At 42.0% G+C, this 19,287-nt stretch overlaps 1 protein-coding gene across 2 annotated transcripts in view; it reads left to right on the forward strand.

Annotated features, from left to right (window-relative positions):
• Positions 1-19,287, forward strand: part of Zzef1 (zinc finger ZZ-type and EF-hand domain containing 1) — a 112,314-nt gene that overhangs the window by 40,332 nt on the left and 52,695 nt on the right. The window contains exons 15-29 of one of the 2 annotated variants that reach the window (XM_040749095.1): positions 256-425; positions 1,249-1,382; positions 3,855-3,925; positions 4,931-5,045; positions 8,166-8,325; positions 9,026-9,147; positions 9,240-9,362; positions 10,131-10,297; positions 10,376-10,457; positions 10,922-11,123; positions 12,176-12,324; positions 13,895-14,135; positions 15,798-15,877; positions 16,766-16,859; positions 17,664-18,126. In XM_040749095.1, the coding sequence (XP_040605029.1) occupies positions 256-425; positions 1,249-1,382; positions 3,855-3,925; positions 4,931-5,045; positions 8,166-8,325; positions 9,026-9,147; positions 9,240-9,362; positions 10,131-10,297; positions 10,376-10,457; positions 10,922-11,123; positions 12,176-12,324; positions 13,895-14,135; positions 15,798-15,877; positions 16,766-16,859; positions 17,664-18,126 (2,373 nt within the window). The remainder of the gene's footprint in view (positions 1-255; positions 426-1,248; positions 1,383-3,854; positions 3,926-4,930; positions 5,046-8,165; positions 8,326-9,025; positions 9,148-9,239; positions 9,363-10,130; positions 10,298-10,375; positions 10,458-10,921; positions 11,124-12,175; positions 12,325-13,894; positions 14,136-15,797; positions 15,878-16,765; positions 16,860-17,663; positions 18,127-19,287) is intronic. The other variant, XM_040749096.1, reaches the window with a different exon arrangement.

Consider the following 19,287-nt stretch of genomic DNA (forward strand, 5'->3'; position numbering starts at 1 on the left):
CTGTTCTGATACCAGTTTTTTAGAAGAGGATTTTACAGGTGAATAAATAAATCAGAAATATGCTTCTTTTCCCAGTGGACAGTCAGACAGGGTCTGTTTCCAGGTGTTCGTGATATTCTGTCCAGCTTCCTCTGGCTTGGTGTTCCATTACTGACCCTGAAGGCTAGAGGGAAGTCCTTTGTAGACAGCTGTATGACTTTGGAGGGTGAGATGAACCTGGCCTTCTGCTCTCTGATGTTGTTTGTCCTTCTGAAGCCCAAGGGAAGAATGCATCTGTGCACAGACCCTGCTGCTGCAGCTTCTACAGAGCTGCTTCTCAGTGCTACAGAGTGACCCACCAGCTGCTTGTGAGGAAGAGAAGCCTGCAGCACAGTGTCCTGAGGGAATGCAGGCTGCCCAGGAGCTGTACACACACTTATGTGATGGTAGGGACTGGGGTGTGCCTTGAATGTGTCTTTGTACTGGTGGCCACTTCGCTATAGAAGTGTGAGGGGTCCATGTGAACCAGAAAGAGATAGGCCACATGGGACCTGCTTGCCTCCCCCTTTCCCTACCTCCCTTTCTTTTCTTTTTATTTTTCCATGAGACTAAGTCTTATGTATCCCAACTGGCCTCCCACTCACTAAGTAGTTGAGAATAACTTTGAACTTCTCTTCCTTTCTCTACCTCCTGGTTACCAGAATTATAAATAAGTGTCACTATACTGTTTTATGTGGTCCTGGATCTCAAACTCAAAGCATCATAAATGCTAGGCAAGTGCTCTGCCAGCTAGTTTACATCCCTAACATAACAGGAGCATTTTGTTTGATACCTTTTGGGTTACTGTTTTGAGTTGAGGGTTTATTCTTTTACAGCCAACTTTGTGCTAGTTTCAGATACAGTTCTATTATGTTGAGGGTAATTACTATCACACTGTTCAACCTTAACACTGGGATGAGGCCAATAGATTGAGAGTGAGAGATGGAATAAAGATGAAACATGCCTTATCTGAAAGTACTTTTAAGACTTTGCCAAGTGTGTCTCAAGAGAGCAGACAAATAAAAACATAAAAACTTGTCTGTATAGTCTTTGTTTTGGTTACATGTAAGCAAAAACTAAATTACTTATACTGCCTAACCTATACACAGAAATATCTTGTTTTGCTACCCAGCACAACATAGAGAATCGTGAATTTGTAATCAGTTATAGCAGGTTAGTTAGTGAATAGATGGAATGTTGCAGAGCTGACCCATTGTTCTTTTTCATTAGTGGTAGATAGAGCTGATGGAGATTCCATGCCCATGGAGATCCTAAAACAGGAAGTCAGGAACACCCTCCTCAATGGGGCTGCCATCTTCTTTCCTGATCGACAGACCCGGCGGAACCAGCTCTTCACCATGATGGTAATTATGTACATAGTCACTATGTTCAGAGCTTTGTGTGAACTGTTGAAGGACATGCACTCTACTCAACTTGGATTTCCAGCTTGTCCTCTTCTTAGTCACTATAGTTTCTATCCTTATGACTTGCCTACAACCACATTTTCCTATCTTATCTTTCCCAGGAAGAAATTAAGGCAATTACAAGAAAAAATTAAAGCCATAATATAGTGAATCCTTATTACTCAGGCTTATCTTGTTTCATCTGTGATATACCTCACTTGCTTTTCAATTCTCCTACCCACCCATTGTCATTTTGAAGTAAATCTCTGATTATTTCATCCATAGCAGTTCAGTATATGACTGTGAAGAAAGTATAACCAGGTTTTAATCCTCAGTTGGTTCTTCTTACCCTCCTAGGGCCAGTCTCCTTGTTAGTCAGATTCAGTGCTGTGGTTAAAGGTGCTTTGCCTAGTTAAAAGCACCATACTGCCAAATGGAGGGTTTTATACCAAAGACTCCCCCATTTTTTTTTTCTGCTGGAAGCATTCATCAGGTAGCTGGAGGAATGATTTGTTGTTGATGTTGTCAGCGTTTGTCCCACATGAAAAGGAGACACCTGACCAATTGAATGGTGTGAATGTCTGTTAGCAAAGCAGCCTTGTCTCTCTGTTCATCCCTTCAAAAAGGGATCGGGTTGCTTTTTTCCCTTCAAACTGCTAACTTCTGTTGCCAAACAATTCTCTTTGGGTACCTGCATTCATTGTAACCATCTCTTACCTTCACATCTGTTTTGTCCCTAGCTGAGGTGTAGGTCTTAAATCCTCTGGAGTTTCCCTCAGTGCCTTACATAGAAATAGGTGTTGAAGGGCTGGTGACCCCTTGTCAACTTGACACATAAACATATCACTGTTAAATCATAACATTTCCTTTCTTATTTATCTCAAAGATCACACATGAATATCAACATTACAACTTAAGAATTTCAAATTCTAAAAGCCCCACAGACTTTAAAAAAAAATTCAGTCTCTTTTTATGTAAAATTCCAAAATCTCTTTAAAAGTCTCTCATCTGTAGGCTTCTGTAAAATCAAGAGTAAGTTAAATACCAGGACACAGTCACCATCAAAACGAAGCAAAACCAAACTCCAAGTGTATAAATAATTCAGCGCTCAATATAGGTACTCACTCAAAATCTTCTGGGCTTCTCCAAAGGGCTTGGGACACTTTTCTGGCTCTGCCCTCTGCAGCACACACAGCTTATGTCTCCTAGGCTCTGGCTGGCTCCGCTCCATACCTTTTACTGTCATTGATGGTCATCCCATGGTTCTGGCCTCTACAAAATACTGGGGTCTCTTGCTTGCTGAAATTGGGCTGTTCTTTAACCACTAGGCCTCTCTTCATGGTGCCAAACCTCAACTTCTCTCCATTACCCTTCAGTGCTGGGCCTTCAACTGCTACTGAGGCTGCACTTTCTCCAATAGCCTTTCCTGGTCTTTCACAGTGCCAAGCCTCAGCTGCTCTTCTATGACCCCTTCATGCCTTCAAAACAAGTGACATCTGGGTGGTCCTTACATATTACCAAGTTTGGTTGCCAGTGTGAGGTACAACCTTGGCTCCCGCTGGAGTATAGCTTCTATGTGCTGACTCTCAGGAAACACTTCCCAGAAGATTTCAACCCAATGATGCTGGTATCTTAAATCACTGATAATTTCTTAGCTCCAGCTGACGAGTGTCTGTTCCGGAAAGCAACTTTAGTGGTTCTGGTCTCTTGTTAATCATAACTGATTCTTCAACCCCAGCTAAGCAGAAACACAGATTCTTAACTCAAAATATGCAATGGTCCTATTAGGCTGTCCTGGAACTAGTTCTTGTAGACCAAGCTGGCCTCGGACTCACAGAGATCCTCCTGCCTCTGCCTCCCGAGTGCTGGGATTAAAGACGTGCGCCACCAATGCCCGGCTCCTAATAGAGTCTTTAGGTGACTCTCAAACTCCATTCTGGAACTTCACAAGCCAGGCATCCATCATCTGCATTTCTCTCAACACTTTTATCTTCCAAGCTCCCACAGAACAGTTCACCAAACTTTGAGCACTCAGTTGCTTTTCTAGCCCAGAGCCCTTCTACAGTCCTCCCAAAAACTGTAACATGGTCAGGTCTGTCACAGCAGTACCATGACCCGGGTACCAATTCTGTCTTAGTAGGGGTTTCTATTGCTGTGATGAAACACCATGACCAAAGCAACTTGGGGAGAAAAGGGTTTATATTTGGCTTACACTTTCACACCACTGTTTATCTTGAAGGAAGTCAGGACAGGAGTTCAAACAGTGCAGGAAGCTGGAGGCAGGTGTGGATGCAGAAGTGCTGTTTACTGAATTATTTGGATGCTATGAGATGGTCCAGTGGGTGGTGGTGTTCTGTGGTATTCTGTGTTGGTCTAAGGTCTCAAGAATGTTATGGAATCGATTTTCTAAATGTACAGTTTCTGGTTTCCTAGAAGAATGTCACTGAGCATGAACACAAGCAGTCTCTGCAACTCACTTTCCGTTCACTCTGCACATATTTTAGGTAAGTTACTTCTCTGTGTTTGTCAAGTTCTTTGAATCTTTACAAAATTATTATTATCATTATCATTATTTTAGCTGTTTCTTGCTTCTCATATGTATTCTCTGCTAATCTAAAAGGATCCGTTTCTGAAGTTAAGTGACTTGGAATAACCCAAGACCTAGTCATTATAAAACCAGTTATAGTTGGGCCCCTTGTCCATTACTTTCTGAGTGCTTCAGTTTCTAAGGGAATTTTAAAGACAAAAACTATAACTAAAGGTGGTTCAGTTCTTCTATTTAAATCTACAGCCCCAGCTTCTTAAAAACTAAGGGCAGCCCAGTACAGTACCGCATGTCTGCCATCCCAGTGATGAAGCAGTAGAGACAGGAGACTCTGGGAGTTTGAGGCTAACCTGGGCTTCATACATAGCGAAGTAGAGGTCTTCCTATGCTACATAGAAAAACCCTGTGTCAAAAAACATAAATAAGGGCTGGGGAGGTAAAGTGTTTGCCTTGCAAGAAGACTTGAGTTCAATCTCCAGAATCCACCAAAAGAAGAAAAAAAAAATAGCAAAGAAAAAAAAAAAAAAAGGCCAGGCATTGTGATGTGACCTGTAATCCTAGTGCTGGGGAGACAGAGCTGGGTGGATCCCTAGGGCTTGCTGACCAGCCAGCCAAGATGGCAAGTCTCTGACCAATGAGTGACTGTTTCTCAAAGTGGTCAGCTCCTCAACAATACACAAGGTTATATTCTGGTTTCCATACACATGTATAACACTCACATGCACGCACACAAAAGTACAGAATAGTAATTTTCAGAAAGAAGAGAAGCAGGAATGGGGCGGGACTTGAAGATATGTTGTTATCAAAGATGCTAATGGCTTTGTGTATAATATAATGGACCATGAAGCTTGTCCAATAGACCTCTGGCATTGAAATCTGTCTACATTCTTTTTTGGAAGCTTCAAGGTAGAAAGCAAAAATCCTCCTCCCTAACTAGATGTTTGACAAGTTTCTGTCCTTTCAGTGATAAGGATCCTGGAGGTCTTCTGCTTCTACCTGAGAAAAGTGACCTGGCCAACATGAACACCAGTGAAGTCCTGGCGGTCATGAACACCCTCCTCTCTGTTGCTGCTCGAGAGGTATCTAGTGACAGCTACCTGTCATTGTTACTTCCTGCTTTCAGGGGCATGATTATGCCATCACTGTGACCTCCTGGTAGCCCTTTTTTGCAATATGGTTATACTTGGATATTGACTGCTTCACATGGACATAGAGATTCCCAGCCAGCCCCTGCAAACGAATTAAGGGATTTTTGTTTATCTCAGCAAGAAGTGAAAATGTAAGAATCCTTGCTTGCTAAGACTTCTGTGAACAGAGAGATGAAGTCATTGAGTACACAGAATACTGGTCATGGAGCTCAGCAATTCTAATTTTAATTTTTTTAAATTGCCTTGACCTTTTTAGAAACTTAGGATCAGTTAATGAATTTTCAGGCCTATCAACTATGACACTATGACCTCTTTATCTTGTGCTTGTGACATATTTCATGCTTCTCAGAATGCAGCTCATAGTGCTGCTAAATAAGCATTGCCTGACAGAAATATGGCTCCAAGGCCCAACCCCATGGTGCTAAACGTTTAAGCATTTTTACCAAGCACTCCAGGACACTCTGAGATATAGCTTCTCTAGCTAACTCTAAGAACACAAGATTTCAAGGTGTTCTCATAGTTGGAGAAAGACATTTGGAAATGTTAACTTCAGAATGACTTATCTTGTATCTTTGACTGAATGTCTTTAAGTAGATTTGTTTTGTTTTTGATGCTTTGGTTTTTTTATACAGACGAGCCTACCCAGAGTGACTTCAAGTCTGTGACTCTTCTGCCTCCACCTCCTTCCTGTGTACTTTGACTATAGGTGGCATGTGCCACCACACACAGTTTTTACAATGCTGGGATGAAATGCAGGGTTCATATATGTTAGGCTGCTGACATACCAACTGAGCCACACCTGACCCTGACCTCCTCTAATTGTTAGTGCTTTCCTGTTCATCAAGTTGTCCACAGAGCTACCTGGAGTAGTGGGCTAGTGAACAGTTCTTCTTACTTCTCTTACAGAGAGAAGAGTCCTCACAGAGCATGCAGGCCAACTAAGTCACCAGTGGGTACAGGCCCATTTAGGCTGACCACTGTCTAGCTACCATGTCTTCAAACTAGCATTCCTTCTCTGTGTTGACTTTGTGCTCTATGTCATGTTTCTGCACTCTTTCGCTCTTCTCTAAGTCTTCCTTATAATGCTCACTCTAACTTCTTCTTACCAACATGTGTCCTCTACCCCAGCTGGCACTGCTCATTCTAGTCTCCATCTGTTTCTACCATTTCCGTGCCACTTCCAACCTGTGTGTTCCTCAAGTTGGAGTCTTTCTAAGCTCTTCTGGTTCCTCTGCAGTCACATACTGAGGTAGAAAGCTTCAGGGATCCCACTGGGCTTCACTCTTGCTGACTGGGCTTCCTGTGGGAGGAGTTGCTAAATGCAAGAGCCAGGACTAAAATCTGGGCCACTCTTGTGTTTTCCTCTTTCCACAGGGTCATACTTGCAAGCTGTGACTAGAGAAATGAGGTGGCATTTGTGCCAGAGAATTTCCCATAAGTTTCAGTACTTGGAGGTCAAGCGCTTACCCTGTCACTCCTCTATCATCTGAACACAGGGCAAGTTAGATCTGCATTGAACCTCCCAGGCAGAAATCATTCAGCCACTAACATAGTTCCCTGAGATACTGGTGATTATACAAGAGAGGTAGAGTTGGATTAGGAAACAGTGTAAAAGTTGTCAGAACTGCTTGCCTGAAAGTTTTCTCCTGAGTTTTTTTTATTGTTTTTGGTTGGTTTGTTTGTTTGTTTTTTGGTTTTTGATTTTTGTTTTTCTAGACAGGGTTTCTCTGTGGCTTTGGAGACTGTCCTGGAACAAGCTCTTGTAGACCAGGCTGGTCTCAAACTCTGCTGAGATTAAAGACATGTACCACCACCATCCGCCTTTCTCCTGAGTTTTTTAATTCACCTGTATCCCCTGAATGTCTGTTGTATACAAGGCCCTTGTGCTTTGTGACAGAGGAACCCAGTCAGGAGAGACACTTCTCACTATGTAGTCATGCTGTCAGAGGGTAGGCATGTGGTCCTGGGAGAGCTGGGGAGCACACCTATCCTTTTCCAGGGGAATTCCCCTTTAAAAAAAAATAGAGCCAGATGTTATGGCACATGCCTTTAATCCCAGTACTCAGGAGGCAGGGGCAGGCAGAGTTTGAGCTAGCCTGATCTATAGAGAGAGTTCCAGGACATCCAGTGCTACACAGAGAAACTATCGCAGAAAACCAAAAGAAATAAATAAAGCAGGGTCCACACCTTATCTGGCTTAGAACCCACTATATAGAACTTTAACTCACAGCAATCTACCCACCTCTGTCTCCTGAGTGCTAGAATTAAAAGTATGTACCACTATGCCCATCTATGAAGCTACCTTTTACAGTGAGGTACACATGCAGAAGAAGATAGATGCTGGATAACACACAAAATTTAAGAAACAAAACTCTATTTAAGGACTCCAGCCTCCCTGCCACTAGCTTCCTCATGCCTCTCTGGGATCTCTGATTCTCATTTTTTTTCTTTCTTGTTTTTCTTACACAGTGTGTTTGTTTTGCTCTACAGAACCACATGCATGCAGCTTTTGTTTTTGAGGTTCATTAATGTTGGCATATCTTTATGTGTCCAATCGCCTTTTTGGCATGTCATAAAGGCTTCCAGCTTAGGGAAGTTGATTCCATAATGACACTAATATAAATATACCTATAATTCTTATGTGCAAACGTTTATCTCTAGAGGTCAGGTGACCCCGTCACAGAAAGTTTCAAGAACAAAGATGATGATTAGACATCCATAAAAAGATGAACAGTTATTTTAGGGTAGGAGAATTTTTCTCAAATACTTGGGAAGACCCACAAAGAGAGAAGAGATATGAAGATATAAGAGAAGGAAGAGAGGTCAACAATGGGATGGGTTGCTTGGGGTGCAGAAATAGATGTCCTATGGAGGAAACCTTTTATAGAGGGGAGTCTTCATAAAGCCATCTTTCTGGAATTGCTACTGGATTGGCTATTCCCCATGTGCATGGTGTTCTGTTTTGTTTTTTAATGATGGCTGGTCTGGTAAAGATCTCTCACTGTGTTCTCTAAAGAGTCTTGTTTGGACACTTTGTCTGCTTTCTTGCAGTGTGAGTTGTTGATGCTCAGCCGGGCCCATGGGGATGTTGGTTCTGTGCTCTTCTCCCTGTTCTGGTCTGTGCAAGGCAGCCTGCTTTCCTGGTGCTTCCTGCAACTCAAGAGCACAGACACTGCAGCCAAAGAGCTTGCCATGGATCTTATTGAAAAATGTGAGTGTCAGGGATCCATTCCCACAGACAGGTGTCTGAGTTTAACCTGGTGAGAAATGCCCTTCCTCAGTAACTCATTGTGTACGTGTGGCTTCCTGTATCATGTTCCTGTAATAGGGCTGGTTTTTATCCCTCTTCTTCTTTGAGACAGAGTCTCACTACTAACCCAGGCTGACTTCAAACTTCCTGCCTCAGTCCCATAGTGCTAGGATTACAGGCATGTGCCTCTATAGAAATGTTTTCTCTGAAAAGTAACAAGAACAAAGGCATCACTCATTTAATGGCAGCCTTTAATGAAATCTGCACTGCTTTCCCCTTCCGGAAGCATTTGCACAATGGCTAACAGTCTCATCTGATGCAGAAGCCCAGCTTCTGTATCCCTGTACAGCTGTGGTTCTTAACCTTCCCAATCCTGCTACCCTTTAATACAGTTCCTTATGTTGTGCTGACCCCCCAACCATAAAATTATTTCGTTGCTACTTCATAAATGTCATTTTTGCTACTGTTATGAATTGTAATGTAAACATCTGTATTTTCTGATGGTCTTAGGCGACCCCTGTAAAAGGGGTCATTTAACTCCCAAAAGGGTTGTGACACACAGATTGAGAACCTCTGCACTGTAGCTTCATCTTTGGTGACAATTAAGCAAGTAATGTTTCTCCTATATGAAGTATTAACTACTCTCTTTATGTTTTGGTAGATGTGGGACAGTTTCTGGCAAGCATGAGAGTGATTTTGGAATCCCTTTTGTCACAATATAGTGGAAAGACCATAGTAGAAAAATTATGTAACTCAGTGTTTTCCATGGCAGCTCGTCAGCTGGTAAGAGCAAAGAGCTGTTTGTGATAAACTGGGAGGGTGCTCAGCCCAGAGAGCCTGAAGCAGATGCTAAGCCTCCACTCGTCCTCCTGCAGGTCATCTTCCTGCTAGACTTCTGCGCTTTAGATGTTCCCCACTGCACACTCCTGAGAGAGTTCAGCACCCTCACAGAACTGTTGAAGAAGCTGTGCAGTGACCCTGAAGGAGGCCTGAGCAAGGTGACTCAAGGTGGCCCTTGAACCTGCATTTTCCTCTCCTGGGAGAGAGTGACTGCTCTGACTGATGTCTCCACATGTAGATCAGTTCTTCCAACAAGGGTAGTAAATGCTGACCCTAGTAGACTTGTCACATCAGCATTAGAAAAGAGACCCGAAGGAAGCCCTGCAATTAATAGCATATGAAATTGTATAAAATTCATTGGCGTAAATACTTAGCTGAAATTTAGAAGACTTCAAAGGCAAATTAGATTTAGTACTTAAAAAAGTCTCTATTTTTCAGTAACCAAAGTTTCTTATGGGCCACATCCTACAATAGCCCTGTGGCAATAGAAAAGGCATATACATTTAGTAGGTTTAAAAGGGAGTCAGGGAAGAAGGGAGAAGTTTCAGATTTGCTAAAGTCCCAAATAAGAAATGTTAAGCCTTGCTATTTTGTTAAGTCTCAAATTTGGTTTTTTGTTTTGCTTTGTTTTTTCTCCACTGAAAAGTCATACTTGCAATTATTTGTAAGAAATAGTTCTGGCATGGCTAAAAGACAGAAGCTGGTCACAGCCCCAGGATTATAGTAAAAGCAGGTATGTGCTGTACTGAGTGATAAACAGGTGTTGATGTCTATGTGGACTGCAAGGTCAGACATGCGTTTTTAGCACCACACAGTGCCTTTTCAGAGCCACCAGAGCCTTGCCCCTGCAGCGCTGATAAGCACCCTGTTGTACAAGCTGGGGTAGAGTGATTTGAGCTTTTTCTCTGACTCATTTGCCTTCCTAGCTGGACGTGGAGACCTGGCAGCAAGAACAGCCTGTGGTATTGCATACATGGACCAAGGAATCCACCCATAACTATGAAAATAATTGCCATGAAGTGTCTGTCTTTGTTAGCCCTGGGGCAACTTATTTTGAGGTGGAATTTGATGAGAGGTGTGAAACTGAAAAAAGGTGAGACTCAGGTTTTTTTCTCAAGCAACAGTGGGTCAAAAGCAAGAGAAGGAAGTAACCGGGACTGTGCTTTCACAGGTATGATTATCTGGAATTTACTGACTCTAGAGGTGGAAAGACACGCTATGACACCAAAGTTGGCACTTATAAATGGCCCAAGGTGAGTGGCATTCCCAGAAGGAGGTGAAGGGCCCCTTTCTGCAGTTTTTCTCCTTTCACTAGTCTTCGGGACAATAGTGATCTAGGAGGAGGGCCCAATTAGTTCTGTTCAGTCTCAGGGCTGCAGGTTGGGAGCTGCCTCTGACTGTTGACGGATGCTGTCAGGAGTCTTGGTTGGGAACAGAGGCCTATATATGCACGATTGCTGGCTGGGAAGGTTGCAGACAGGTGGTCACCCAAGGTTTGCAAAGATAAGCAGCCATTTTTCTCCTCATTTTGCTTCTTTGTGAACACAGTAATAAATTTGGAGGCTCAGTTGTAACCTTTGTACATTTCTCCTTTAGTAGTGTGAACTTCTAGAAATAAAGACTCCTTGAACTTAAACATTAAATTTCAAGTTGCTTGTTGACTCCTAGGTGCAGCCTCCTGCCATCTCTTTGACCACATGACTTTATTTGCCTCTAGAAAGTGACCTTTAAGGATGGTCCTCGGCTGCAGTTCCTCTTTCATTCTGACAGCAGTAACAATGAGTGGGGCTACAAGTTCACTGTCACTGCATACGGCCTGCCTGATGTTGCTGTGTCTTGGGGTTTGGATTTGCAACTCCTTGTCTCGCGATTGATGGGGCGTCTTGCTTCCCAGTGCATGGCCCTCAAGTCAGCGCATCGTAAGTTCACAGCCCTGGCTCCTTCCTTTTCAATAGAACCTTGTTGAAGAGCAAGGTGGAGCTCTCTTCTAGGTGGTCCTCACATAGTATTGATAACATTACTTCCTGCCAGTTTCCATTGGCTCTGTTGTCAGGAAGTTTTCTGACTTGGACTTTGGCCCTCATCACAGGATAAGTGGATGAGAAGCCAGGTGTTAACAAGCATGGTGATTTTTATTTTGTAAATATATTTAGATATACTCCAGTCAGGGGGCAGAGTTATATAATTAAATAACTGCGTGTCCTGTATGTGAATATTTATGTGGTCTGTAGATGTAGAGATATGGCTTTGTCTTAAAATAACTTGTTATTAAACTCTTCAAATATTTGAAATGAATCTTTGTAATTTGCAGAATAAATTTTTCAGGCCTGGTGATACACGTTTTAAATCCCAACACTCAAGAGGCAGAGACAGGTTAATCTCTGTGAGTTTGAGATCAACCTAGTCTATATAGCGAGTTCCAGGCCTCATAGTGAAACCCTGTCTAAATTTTTTTTCCGTTTTATTATCCTTCTATATCATTTCTTAAGTTTTTTTCAATTATAAAAGAAAAATATAACAGGAAAATGACATATGGGAAAACAAAGACCCCAGAACAATAGAACCTCTTCCACCCTAACATCTGGAGGTGACGACTCAGCATCTTTATCTCCTGAGACTTTGCTTCTGTCTTATTTATACTCAGGGGGAGTGTTTAATTATGTTATGTGAGAGCAGCTCTATAAATGGTGAGTGTTTTTCCATGGTCAGTATGCTGCCATGGCCCCGCCAGGCCTGGAAGGAGGCCCACATAACACTCCTGCTCACTGAGTCTCGCCGCACTCCTCCCGTGACAGAGCAACAGCAGTCAGGACTGAGGCTCCAGGTTGATTCAGGGTGTGTGTTTATGAGGTGTCACAATCCAGTCTCAGAATTGTAGGTGAATTCCTCCAAAAAATTTTTTTTGTCAGCTCAAAAAGTTTTGTGTACAGAATTAAAAGTAGAACTCTCATGAGCCACCTTTTCTCTACAGAATTAGGCAGTAACATGGTGATATCACAGGCAAAACTGGCTTCAGTCCTGAATTCTCCATTGTGGAAACCTGTCTTCAGGCATCAGATTTGTCCAGAGGCAGAACTAGGAGCAAGCTGGCCCGCTCACCCACACCATAATGGGAAGGAGGTATTTATTTATTCTTCTGTCACTCACGGCTTGGATCTGTTACCTTAACTTAAAAACACTGTGTTATGTCTTATCACCTGTGGGGCTATGAGCTCTGTGAGACTCATTTTTATCCCCACCATGTACAACAGGGGCCTGAATACAATTAGTGTTCACAAGTGTCAGTGCTCAGTCAATCTCTTGGTATTGCCACACAGACAGTGACTGTGCTTCTTGTGCCTGCAGGGTCACGCTTTAAATGATTGTGTTGTCCCTTTTGTCCCCCTGAACTGTAGCACTTAGTTTAGGTATAAAATATTTGAAAAACCAAACAAGTTTGCCCTCTGTCTCTACTTGTCCCTCTTTTCCCATTCTTCTCCTTTCCTTCCCTCTTCTCCACTTTTCTCTCCCTCCAAAGTTATCCCGTGGTTTATTCCAAACCCCATGGCTCACTCTTCTAGTCTCCATTCTCTGTTAAATCTACCCCTTCAGGCCATGTCCTTCTGTCCATGATAGTTGGGTGTCTTTCTCTTTGTTGCCCTCCCCCCTTCTCTAAAGGATAGGCTGCATTCAGGTTTCCTTTTCTTTCCCATAACCCCCAAGACTTCATCTTCTGTCCTCTCTTACTGTCCCACCTATGGGAATAATCCCATAATCCTTCTTGCCCTAGTTTATCTCCAAACTCCAGCCTTCTCTTAGGTGTTTACATTTCAACATCCTGCTTCTCATTAAGTCCAAAATGTAAAACCAAAATGTCTCCCCCATGGACCGTTCAGTGGTCATTATTTGCCCAGCCCTCAGTCACTGCTCCATAGCTTTCTTCATTCCTATGCTGTTCTTGCTCTTCCTATACAGTCAGCTATAAGCCTCATAGAGCCTTGCTTATGATGTGCATCTCTGTCCTCCCCTCTGTCTCCATCTTTATCCAAGCCCTCTCTTTGCACCTACATTATTACATCAAGACCGACCAAGGTTTTTTTGTTTTTGTTTTTTGTTTTTATTTTTAATCATTGCATTATCTTTTCATTCCACTGCCAAGTACCATTAATGGCTCCCCATTGCTCACAGGGTGAAGTCTAAACTCCTCAGTGTGGCAGTCAAGGCTCTCTACAGTCTCCTTTCACCTTACCTATCTGACTCTAGTTCCCACCACTCCCCAGCTGAGACTTCAGGCCAGGTCAGTTTCCCCGCTGACTCTTAACCTCTGCGAATGGTTGTGTCTCAGGGCCAAGGCATCCCTTCCTTCAGTGTCCATCCCTAAGCCTATGTTCTTCAGGAGGCGTTTCTTAATTACTTTGACCTGCCAGGAGCTCTGTGAATTCTCAACACTGGGTACCCTCTAGGTATTTGGGGTGATTTTTTTTTTTTTTTTTTTTTTGCTTTATGGAAGTGCTAGTTTTAATGCTCTTAGGTTTTATTGGTTTATTTATTTAAACTTGTACATCTGTCTGGTCTCCCAAATAGATTTAAACATCCTGAGAGCAGCATGCACCATGTTGTGTTTTTCTTCTGCTTTGTCCTAATAGGTGCACATTGAATTTTTTTTTTCTAATGAGTGTGTTAAATGTGACAGTTTTTCTCTTGTTCCTAGGTCAAGAACATCCCTGATGATCCCTGCCGCCATTTTCTGCTTGATTTTGCCCAGTCAGAGCCTGCTCAGAACTTCTGTGGGCCATATTCAGAACTTTTCAAAGGATTCATACAGGCATGTAGAAAACAGGCCCCAAAGACAGATATAGTTGCTGGTTCCACTATTGATCAAGCTGTGAACGCCACCTTTGCCGCTCTGGTGTATCGCACTCCAGATTTATATGAGAAGCTGCAAAAATATGGTAACTCATATTACAGGGAATATGTTTGATCTGAAGGCTAATTGCTAAGTTTTAAGAAGGCCCATCTAAGTGAGGATCTAGAAATAGTTAAAGATGTTAGTTAGCCCATGTCTGCAACTTAATCTTGTCAGATTTACTTTGCCAGTCAAGAGATTAATGGTTAATTTACACTTAGCACTTAGCAGCTTACAGTATGTGTCAGGTAACCTTGATCTACAGAATTAGCAGATATTTTATCTAGAACTCCTATGGATAAGTACCATGAAAAGCCCCAGGTTCAGCATGCTCAGACAGCCTTTCCTCCGTGTCCACAGAGAGGGAGGGTTTCTACAGACGTTTTCCCGTATTGGAGCAGGTTATTGGCTCATGTCATTTTTACATATTATGATCTCTGTAACCTGTGTGGCTCAACCCTTTAGATCTTTATTTCCTATTTGTCACAATATCTCAATTACTCCTCAAATCTTATGTATTTTTAAAAAGCGACTCAAAACAAACTATATTAAGACATGAGTGATACGTGGAAGAATATACCTTCACTAAACAATGGGGGAGGAGTCATCCTTATGATTTTGGGAAAGAAATTAGCATCTTTGTTTTCTGAGGGAGGGACTTTTTGTTAGAGGGATAAAGGCCTCATGAGTCAAAAGCTGGTAGGAAAATGGTCACATCATATGTCTACCTCATGTTTATTTGCAATAGAGAAAAACTTGGTCAAATAAGGAGACAAGAAGTATCATGGTACACACAGTTACTTCCAAAATACCTTCCCTTGTTTGTTGTTTTGGTTTTGGGGGAGCTAGGGATGAAGCACGGGGCACATTATAGTTAGGCAATCGCTCTACCACTGAGGGTCTCACTGTGTAGCCCTGACTGGCCTCAAATTCAGCCATATTCACCCTCTGCTGTTGTCTTTATTATACATACATCATATCTAGGAACCATTCAAGAGTTCTTCAAAACTGAAGTACATTTAGAATGGCCTTTTGTAACTGTTTTCTAAAATGTGGGGTATTACTAATCTTTTGAGTTGTCTTAATTCCTTGATATCATGGAGTGACCCCTTTAGAGTCAGGGAAATGAGAGATTTCCACCAGACTGTAAGCTGCATGAGGGCCAAGACTGTGTCTTTTTCCCAGCCTTGGACCCTGTTCTACAGTATTAGCTTTTGGTTTTGATAAGGAGAAAGGGCAGGCTTCAGAGATTTTTTTTTAAATGGGGGTTGGTGTTTTTCTAATTAGAAAAATTATATAGATTCTTACAAAGTAAAGATTAAGTAATTATGAACTATAATCTTATCATAGTACCTTTGTCAGCATGTTTCTACATATCTACTTTGCCTTAGATATACTCATGTATGTATATATTTATCCATCCATGTTTTAAAGGCAGTCTTTTACATTTATACTGTTTCAAAACCTGCTTTCTTGTCAGAGTGCTTTTCTTTTAACTCCTGTCTAAACTGGCTGACTAGCTAAGGAGCCCAAGGAACTGGGCTGTTCATAAATTATTAGCTTGAACAAAATTAGACTGAAATGACATGGAGGACCCAACTAGGTTGCAGTTCTCAGTCAGAAAGAGTGCTAGGATTCAGAGGCTTAATGCTGCAGTGGTGAATTGTGCCAGCCGAATGAATCTCTTCCTTTCTTCTTCTTTCCCTAGTAAACAGCGGGGGCAAGATAGCCCTGAGTGAGGAGTTCTCGCAAGTATATTCCCTGGCAGATGGAATTCGAATATGGATGGTAAGGTTTTCCTTCCCATGAAGTTGTTACATGCCTTAGATTTTCCCACTGGGATGAACTAAACTTCAGAGTCATTAATAGATATGAACTATTTTAGAGCCTGTAGGTCATAATTTGATTAAGTGTTTAAAAAATGCTGATTAAATGAGGTCTAATCAAGCCCTTTCTATTTTCTTTTGTAACTCTGAAGGCCTCTTTATGGATAATGAACAGCCAGTGCCTGTTTCAGGGAGAGAAAAGGTCCCTGGCATATTGCAGAACAATTCTATAGCAGTAGCATGGAAGAACCAAATGTGTGTGTGTGTGTGTGTGTGTGTTTATTTTTTGAGATGGAGGTTCCTGTACCCTGAATGGCCCCAAATTTCTTATGTTCCTGAGGCTGGCATTGAACTTTCTATGCTTCTACCTCTACCTCCCGAGTGCTGAGACTAGGCATGTGTCACCATGCCTGATTTATTTGGCACTAAGGATCAATCTCAGGCATGCTTAGTAAACACTCTATGAACTGAGCCACATCCCCAGTCATGTATAACTATGTAATACTGTGTCTCAAAATGTAGTATGATAATGTGGTATTACATTATAATAAAAATGAATGAAATAGAGTTACATATATCAGTAGGGTTGACTCTCACAGATTTGATGATAAGCAGATTGCAGAAGAATTGATAAGTGTGAAAGATTTATATAAATCTTTTTAGTCTGTTTAGGTAGGTGCTAGGGTTTCATATATGCTAGGCAAGTGTTCTACCCCCAAGCTGTTATGCATCTTAAATATTGCATAGTAATTGGTAAGAATCTTTAAATAACTGGAAAGAATAGGCAATGAAATTGAAAACTGAAGCTCTGTCTGACAGCTTAATTGTGTGGCTCTTGTCATTTCCCCAGTTAGAGATGAAGCAGAGGTCCCTGGTGAGCCTGGGGAGCGAGGCAGAAGAAAAACGTGGTTTGGAAGCTGTAGAGGTGAATCCAGAGAGCCTGGGTGAGTATGCCAATACTAGCTACCATGACTAGGCAGTTGGGTTTCCTTTCTGAACCTGGGAACAGGTGCACCACCTTCAAGGTTGTCTTAATTGAGCTGTGTTGATCTAGGGAAGTAAGAAAGGAAGTGAAGATGCCAGAGAGGAGATACTGTTCACCTCCAAGCTTCAAGTGGAGCATCTTTGTAATGACTTCTCTCATAGGAGATGTTAAGTGCTTTTTGAGCTATATCTTACTTTGTTTTTAAAGTATGTGCACATTAGCTAGCCATGGAAATTAAATAACAGCTATTAGTTTTTAAAATGCCATCATGATTGCCCATGGAGTGTTTCTGATCCCCTCGAACTAGATGTCAGTCTGGGAGTCAAACTCTGGTCCACTGCAATAGTCTTCACTCTTAACCACTAAGCCATCTCTAGCCTGGTTGTACTATTTAAAAGCAATAGTTTTATAAAATATTTATAGATGAAAGTGCAATGCTTGGAAACTGTGTAGAAACCATCAGGGAGAGGGAGTAGGGCACCAGATTAGCTGTCAGTTGGCAATTATTGAGGCTCTGTGGCAGGGTCCTTCTACTGATAAGGCTATATGTGTTTGAAATGATCATTTCTGTAAAACTTGAGAAGGTACACTATACTCATGGCAAGACCCTAACTTGTACAGTGAGATAAGACCTGAATCGTCACAGCATTCATTAAGGCATTTCTTGCCAGAAATCATGAAGTTTAAATAGATTATTTTTTTCTCCAAAAGTGGATTATAAGTGAATTTTGACTTCTTGTTTTCCTCGTTTGTTTTCATTTAGCAAAAGAATGTATTCAGAAAAGTCTCTTATTACTGAAATTTTTGCCCACAAGCAAGAGTTCAAAAGAAAACTGTGACAAATTGGTGCCTGTTGATGAAGCTGATCATCTCCAGCCACTTGACAGGCGTCCAAGGACGAGCTCTGTGGTGGAAGAGCATTTCCAGGCCTCAGCATCCCCTGGAGAAGCAGCAACCCCAACCACAGGTGACAAGAGTCCTGGCTTGGAGATCCAGCCAAAGCTACCACCCAGCAGTGGCCCCTCTGTTGCAGAAGTCTCCACAGCTGAAGAACCTTCATCACCATCCACACCCACCCGGCGACCTCCCTTCACCCGAGGGCGACTCCGGCTGCTCTCTTTCAGATCCATGGAGGAGACCAGACCAGTCCCCACAATCAAAGAGAAATACCCGGTGCTGAAGGATATCATGGACTTCATTAAAGATCAGTCACTCTCACATGAGAGGTAAGCTAGTCATTTTCTTCCAGCACTTTCCCTTTTCAAGCTCTAGGTACCCACTCTAGTCAAACAAAGACTTGAAGTTCATGCTTAAAATGAACAAGTAAGGGATAAGGGAAAAGATACAATCAAAATACAGTGTATAAAATTTTTAAATAAAATAAAATGAACCAATAATATTTAGGGTACATCCAAACTTGTTTAAGAATATTCAGGATAAATAGCTTAAGGAAATACTAAGATTGGTACACTGTGGGCTGTTGATATTGCTCAATTAGTAGAGTGCTCACTGGGCATGAAGAAGCTCTGGGTTTGACCCCTGCACTATGCTAAAACTTTGTGTGATAGTAGTGATTCTGTGATCCCTGCACTTGGGAGGTGGAGCACAAGACTCAGAAGGTTATCCGGAGTTCACAGACAACCTGGGTACATGAGACCTGTCTTGAGAAAAATTTGTAGCTGGGCATTCCTGCAGGCCAGAACAGGGCACCAGGTCTCACTACAGATGGTTATGAGCCACCATGTGGTTGCTGGGAATTGAACTCAGGACCTCTGGAAGGCCAGCTAGTGTTCTTAAACTCTGAGCCATCTTTCCAACCCGTAGCTGGGCATCATAATGCACACCTTTAGTTTCAGTGCTTGGAAAGTAAAGGCAGGTGGATCTCTGTGAGTTCCTGAACAGCTGGAGCTATGTAGATACACCCTGTGTCAAAAAACAAATTGTATCCTTCACTATGTATAACATGTGTCTCAGTAATGTTTGCATAGATCTTTTAAAATAGAAGCACTTCTTTCCTTCCTTTCTGTTTTCCTCTTCTTCCTCCTCCTTCCCCTTTCCCTCTTCTGTTCTTTTTTTAGACTAATCTTAATCTGCAGCCCAGACTGACAAGGAACTCAGAGTAATCCCCCTGCCTCAGCTTCCTGAGTACATCTGTTATAGTCATAAGCCACCACACCTAGCTTAAAAAGACAGTAGCACTCAAAATTGTTTCATATTGCAAGGGAGAAATTTAGGATTTGATATTTTCTGAAAAAATTATTTGTCCGTAGCCTTAGGGGAAGTAAAGATACTAAAGTTCCTTTTTAACCACTTATTTAAAAAAAAAAAACAAACCTAAAACTGTTAAAAGCCCGAAACTGTTGTATTTCTGCATAGTTGGTGCATAC

Source organism: Mesocricetus auratus, unplaced genomic scaffold (assembly GCF_017639785.1).
Source record: "Mesocricetus auratus isolate SY011 unplaced genomic scaffold, BCM_Maur_2.0 Super-Scaffold_100007, whole genome shotgun sequence".
NCBI classification, from domain to species: Eukaryota; Metazoa; Chordata; class Mammalia; order Rodentia; family Cricetidae; genus Mesocricetus; species Mesocricetus auratus.